General features: G+C 44.2%; 1 protein-coding gene across 1 annotated transcript in view; it reads left to right on the forward strand.

The window, feature by feature from the left end:
• The window catches only part of SYNE2 (spectrin repeat containing nuclear envelope protein 2), a 339,863-nt gene that overhangs the window by 84,764 nt on the left and 248,697 nt on the right, over nucleotides 1-6,402 (forward strand). The window contains exons 20-21 of the mRNA XM_006142397.3: nucleotides 726-899; nucleotides 4,043-4,177. Of these exons, the coding sequence (XP_006142459.1) occupies nucleotides 726-899; nucleotides 4,043-4,177 (309 nt within the window). The remainder of the gene's footprint in view (nucleotides 1-725; nucleotides 900-4,042; nucleotides 4,178-6,402) is intronic.

Raw genomic sequence — 6,402 nt, forward strand, 5'->3', positions numbered from 1 at the left:
GTGTGGTCATCCCTCAATCCCCTCTCGTTCATTTTGCCATCCAATTGGGATTTTAGGGAGGCATGCACATGCACCTGGCATGTTTTTCAAGCCATTGGGGCCAGGATTTGAATGACGGTCAGCCATTTGGGATTTAGCTCTCTTAACCATTAGGTTACAGGGCTGCCCGAGGCCTAGCTTCAATATTTGTTATGTAGTGAATTTTCTTATAAAACCGAGTGTTCAGTGTGTGGGAATTAAAGGAGCTAATAGCCTTATAGCTTAGAAATGTTTTGATAAGGGGCCAGCAGATGGCATAATGGTTACCTTGGTGGACTCTCATGTAATCAACTACAGTTTGAGTCCTGGACCTGGCAGCTTCAAACTCACACCAGGCATATGTGCATGCATGGCCCAAATCCCAAGAGGAGAATGGAGAAGGGATTGCAACATGGCCATCTTCCCCTGGGGGATAATTTCTTACTTTCTGTCTCTCTGGCGAGCATATGCACCCTACAGCAAAAATCTCTCTCTTAAAAAAAGAAAGAAAAATGTTTTAATAAACTATTTCTCATTATATTTTATTTCTTTATAATTTGGAACATATTGGAAAATACAAACATGATAAACTAGATATTTCCATGTGTAGTGGGAAAACACCAATTGTTACTCAGAGGAAACACTAACTTAGGAATTGACTAAGACATTGGATCAAGTGTTAATTTGAGAGTTTGTTGCCTTCACAGATCAATGTGGTGAAACTTGTGTCAGCGATGAACAACTCAACTGACGTTTCACCAACACTGGATATCAGGCTGCAGGTGGAGGAAGTACAGAAGGAGCTTGAATCGTACATCACAAGGGCTGAGCAGTTACTTGGGCAAAGAGAGGATCCCAGTGGCCTCATTTCAAAATATAAGGTGGGAATCCTTTCAACATCAAATGTGGGATATTTATTATTAGCTACCTATCTTGTTTGAAATCAAGATGTTTCCCTCACTGTAATTATGTACAAAGTTTCTATAACTTTAACCATTTTCCCAATTTGTACATTTTTTCCCCCTGAGGCTATTAAAAGTAAACATTGAGTCAGCTGAATGGTGGTGTCATCATAAGACAGTCCTTCCCCACAATGGAAGGTTCTAGGTTCATATCTGGAGAGGTCCTAGGTTGATTTTACATATTTTGGTAGTGATTGCAGCTTAAGATATAATTAAGATATAATCATGGCCAGCAGGTGGCATGGAGATTAAGGCGCTGGATCTCATATGGCCAGTTTTATGGTTCGAGTCCTGGACCCGGCAGCTTGAGAATCGGTGCAAATGCATGCATGCCCAAAATTCTGAGAGGAGAATGGAAAAGAAGGATGCAGTGTGCCCACTCTCCCTGGAGGGAGATTTCTTCGTCTTCCTCTTTCTAGTTCACACACCCTATGCTCCCACTCTCCCCCACAAAAAGGGAAAAGATAGACAGACAAGCAACTTCCCTAGAGTCTTGTACCTAGATCCTCCCCCAAGTCTTCCCAGTCAGCTAGAATTACAGGCATGCCCAGAGAGCACAGATTGACCCAGAATTTGAACCCTGATCTTCTGTATGGCCTCCAGCATTGCAGAGTGTTGTGTTACTGTTGCTCTATGGCTGGGCTAGAGACTCACTATTACACTATGGAAGGTGCTCGGAGGGATTTGAAGCAAAAGTAAAACAAGGTCTCTACCTTTGGACATGTTGGAAAAGTGGAGTAATATGTGTTCTTTTGTTCATTCATGTTTTCCATCATTTACCACGCTTAACTGAACACTTAAAGTGAGCTAGGCATTGTGGGGAGATAGAGATGTGGTAAGGCAATGACCCCAGTCCTATTGTTCCACGCTTGTATGAAAGGTGCCTTTCTTCACTCACGTAGGCCCCATCTCTTTACTGGGCCTTATCCCTGTTTTAGCTTTCTGGATTATTAAACCAAACTGGACTCTTATTACTAGCCATTTTAACATTGGTTTTCTCATGTCCTTAAGAGCCCTCACCTGCTTGATCTTAAGCTGTTTGTACATTGCGAGCCACCAATTTTGACCAATTCCCATTGTCCTTTTTGTCCCCAAGTTTACTTCCAAGTTACTGGGAGTGTTAAAATGTCTGTAAGAAATGAGTAGTTCTTGGGGCTAGCAGGTGGTATTGTGGTTAAGGTGCTTGACTCCTGCATGGCCAATCATGGTTCGAATCCTGTATCTGGCAGGTGTGTGTGTGTGTTTGTGTGTACCCAAAATTCCAGGAAGAAACTGGAGGAAAAGGGCTTGTGGCATGGCCGTCCTCCCTGGGGAGTGATTTTTCATTTTCCCTCTCACTGTCTCTCTATCTCTCTGACAAGTGCACATGCCCTGTGGTAAAAGCATTAAAAAAAAATTAAGTCAGTGGTTTTTAAAAATAACCTCTAGGCTAGATTTCAGGAATGTGGGTAGGATCTGCTCAGGAAAGGTTCAAGGGGGAATAAAAAAGGCCCATAGGTTTCTTCTTGATCAGAGAGAAGAGTTGGAGGTCTCTCACACCTTCTTCTCCTTGACCATCTATCGTCCTTGGAATCTGAGGCTAGGGCATCTCCCTTTTTGCCTGTGGTATTTAATGAATTGGACATATTTTCACAGCAGAAGATTCCTGTCTTGCCAGGTATTACCCTGAGGCAGCTGGGACTTGAACACATGGGCAGCAGGAGCTCCCTGCAGTATATAGGTCAGGATGTCTCCCTGAGTCCAGCTCCTCACAGAGGCCTTAGGGAAGGACCCTGAGCTTAGCGTTGTACATTTATGTAGCGAGCCCATAACACATGTGTTGTGAGTGGATGAGCAAATTCATTACTTCTCCCCCAAAGTTTCATTCATCTTTTCTCATCTCCTGTAGCTTTTCTGTCTCTTTCATAGGCCTCAACCTGTTTTTTGTTTATTCTGTCATCCTCCAGTTACCCCGGCTAAGTTTCTGCCCTGATAGAGTTACCTGGGAAGGAGCAACTTCCCAGTCAGCCAGCATTGCAGGCATGCCTGGAATGGCTGTCCTGTCCTATCCCTGTCTACTGCTGTTCCTTCCCAGAGGTGGGTCTGCCACTGTGGTTGGCCCCAGCAGAACTCTGAAGCTGTTGAGGTGATGCTGCCGCCTTGTAGCAGCGCATGCTTGTGCACAGTAGTAAATATTTCCCCTATGAACCCTGCTGTAAACTTTGGTCTCATTGCAACACTGATCTGTAATCCATGCTGATGTACTCGTGTTGTTTTGCTTGTGCAGAATGGTTGTCTACTCAATATTTAAGACCTTTAGAGGAAACATTCCCAGTGATGCATTACCCTGTCCAATAAACCTTTTTTTTTAAAAAAAGTTTTATTTATTTCTTCTATGAGAGAAAGATAGAAAGAGCCAGAGAGGGGGAGAGACACTTCCAACAAGGTCCTTACCCCCAGCCTTCAGGTAACCCCAGTCCTGGGCACGTGCATGCCTGGGTGTTCAGGGAGGTCTCTAGACATGAACTCGGAACCTTTCCATGTGGGTCAGCAGAGTGTTGGGTTACCACTGCACCATCGTTTGGCCTCTGGACTTTAAATGATTTATCAAAGGAGTAGTGAAAATCATTTTGAATGTCATGAAGATATCAAATGTGGGGACCACAGGTGGCATGGTGGTTAAGGGTGCTGGACTCTCACATGACTGACTGTGATTCAAGTCCCTGACCTGGTGGCTTGCTTCCTCACTTTCCCTCCCTCTTTCTTACTCTATCCCTCTCTGGTCAAATTAAAATAAATAAATAAAGTTAAATAAAATAATTATTGTTTTAGAAAAAGGATATCAAATGTGTTACTACAGTCAAATAATAAATATTTTGTAAATTTTTGTCAAGAGAATTCAAGAGATGCAAAAGGGATACATCCTTAGTTTACAAAGAGAAGTCTCCTGTAAATCTTCAGATAGTCTTTGGAGTATTCCTTCTTGATTCTACCTGTTAAAGGTCTACAAAAATTAGCTTTGAACATTTGGCTATATAATGAATTTCCATTTTCTCATTTGCGTGTTTTTTTTCCCCCCTTAGGAAGCACTAATAATTTTCAATTCTAAAAGTCTGACCAAGTATTTGAAAGCCATTGAAGAATTGAAAAATAATGTAACTGAGGAGGTAAAGCTATCTTTGGAAGGAAAGAGTAGAGAAGTCTGTGCCAAGTGGGAGGTAAGTTACGTGTATTAGGGCTAGCAGGTGGCTTGGTGTTTAAAGCATTGGCCTCTCATATGGCCAACCGTGGTTCAAGTCCTGGACCTGGTGGCTTGCTTTCTTACTCTCTCTCTCTCTCTCTCTCTGTTTCTCTCTTTATCTCTCTCTGGTGAGCGCACATGCCCAGTAGCAAATTAAAAAAAAGATACATGTGTGTCTGGGGCTCATGCGTGGAGGACTGATCCTGGGCTTGTAATTGCGGCCAGTCATTGCTGGGGTTCTCCTGTCTGCTCTGTCTTACAGAAGGGTAGACCTCTGCAGGCTGTGGTTCCAGCTCTGCATCAGCTAGCTTCTGTCTCCCTTCAGCCAGTGACAGTTGTGTTTAGAGATCAGAGGACAATTTGGGGAAGAAAGGGGGGATTATTTCCCCTCTCTCTCAGGCAGTGCTCTCTGCAGCTGCTGCTTGCCATCTCCAGAAACCATGGTTCCAGCTTCGGATGGTCTCTACTGATTCTTTTTTTTTTTTGAGAGATTTTCACTGTAGGGCGCGTGCGCTCGCCAGACAGACAGAGACAGACATAGAGACAGAAAGCGAGAAACCACCCCCCAGGGGGGATGGTCACGCCGCAATCCCTTCTCCTTCATTCTCCTCTCAGGATCTTGGGCACGCACGCACACGCGCCCGGCGTGAGTTTTAAGCCACCGGATCTGGGACACGAACCGCGGTTGACCACGTGGGAGTCCAGCGACATAGCCATTACGCTAACTGCCGGTTCCTGTCTCTACTGATTCTTTAGCCCTGGGATAGAAGCAGCTTTCTGCTCTTGCTAATCAGTAGATAGCCTGGCTGTCCTGGTTGCCTTCTCGTGCTTTCATCTCTTGTGTGATCTGTTTTCTGTATTTAATATTCCCTCCATGAAATGTTGAGAGTGTTTTCTGGTCTCTTGGCTGGCTCCTGGATCAAAACATGGACATAGCCACATACAGAGTTTCCGAATGGAATAGGTGTGAGTTTTGGTGGCAAACTTGGATTTAGCAGCTCTAACCCTGGTTAAGTTACTTAATTTTTAGGAGCTTCGCTGGTAAAACGGGAATTATACGACCTACTTGGCAGGGTTGTTGCAAAGGTTCATATATAGCATCTGCCACAGAGGTTGTGTTCACTAAATGATAATTAATATTACAAATGTGTGTATGTCATAGATACTGATACACATGCATATGTAACTGAATTTAATGACTATTGTTAAGGATTCCCCTACAGTACATTTTAAAATAAACTTTCAGGGCCAGCAGGTGGCATGGTGGTTAAGGTAGTGGACTCCCACATGGCTGACTACAGTTCAAGTCCTGGACCTGGTGACTTGCTTTCTCATTCTCCCTCTCTCCATCTCTGCCTCTCTCTGATCAAATTGAAGAATAATAAAAATTAAATAAAATAATTCTTTTATATATATATATATTTTCAATTCTAAAAGTCTGACCAAGTATTTGAAAGCCATTGAAGAATTGAAAAATAATGTAACTGAGGAGGTAAAGCTATCTTTGGAAGGAAAGAGTAGAGAAGTCTGTGCCAAGTGGGAGGTAAGTTACGTGTATTAGGGCTAGCAGGTGGCTTGGTGTTTAAAGCATTGGCCTCTCATATGGCCAACCGTGGTTCAAGTCCTGGACCTGGTGGCTTGCTTTCTTACTCTCTCTCTCTCTCTCTCTCTGTTTCTCTCTTTATCTCTCTCTGGTGAGCGCACATGCCCAGTAGCAAATTAAAAAAAAGATACATGTGTGTCTGGGGCTCATGCGTGGAGGACTGATCCTGGGCTTGTAATTGCGGCCAGTCATTGCTGGGGTTCTCCTGTCTGCTCTGTCTTACAGAAGGGTAGACCTCTGCAGGCTGTGGTTCCAGCTCTGCATCAGCTAGCTTCTGTCTCCCTTCAGCCAGTGACAGTTGTGTTTAGAGATCAGAGGACAATTTGGGGAAGAAAGGGGGGATTATTTCCCCTCTCTCTCAGGCAGTGCTCTCTGCAGCTGCTGCTTGCCATCTCCAGAAACCATGGTTCCAGCTTCGGATGGTCTCTACTGATTCTTTTTTTTTTTTGAGAGATTTTCACTGTAGGGCGCGTGCGCTCGCCAGACAGACAGAGACAGACATAGAGACAGAAAGCGAGAAACCACCCCCCAGGGGGGATGGTCACGCCGCAATCCCTTCTCCTTCATTCTCCTCTCAGGATCTTGGGCACGCACGCACA

Source organism: Tupaia chinensis, unplaced genomic scaffold (genome assembly GCF_000334495.1).
Source record: "Tupaia chinensis unplaced genomic scaffold, TupChi_1.0 Scaffold000075_1, whole genome shotgun sequence".
NCBI classification, from domain to species: domain Eukaryota; kingdom Metazoa; phylum Chordata; class Mammalia; order Scandentia; family Tupaiidae; genus Tupaia; species Tupaia belangeri.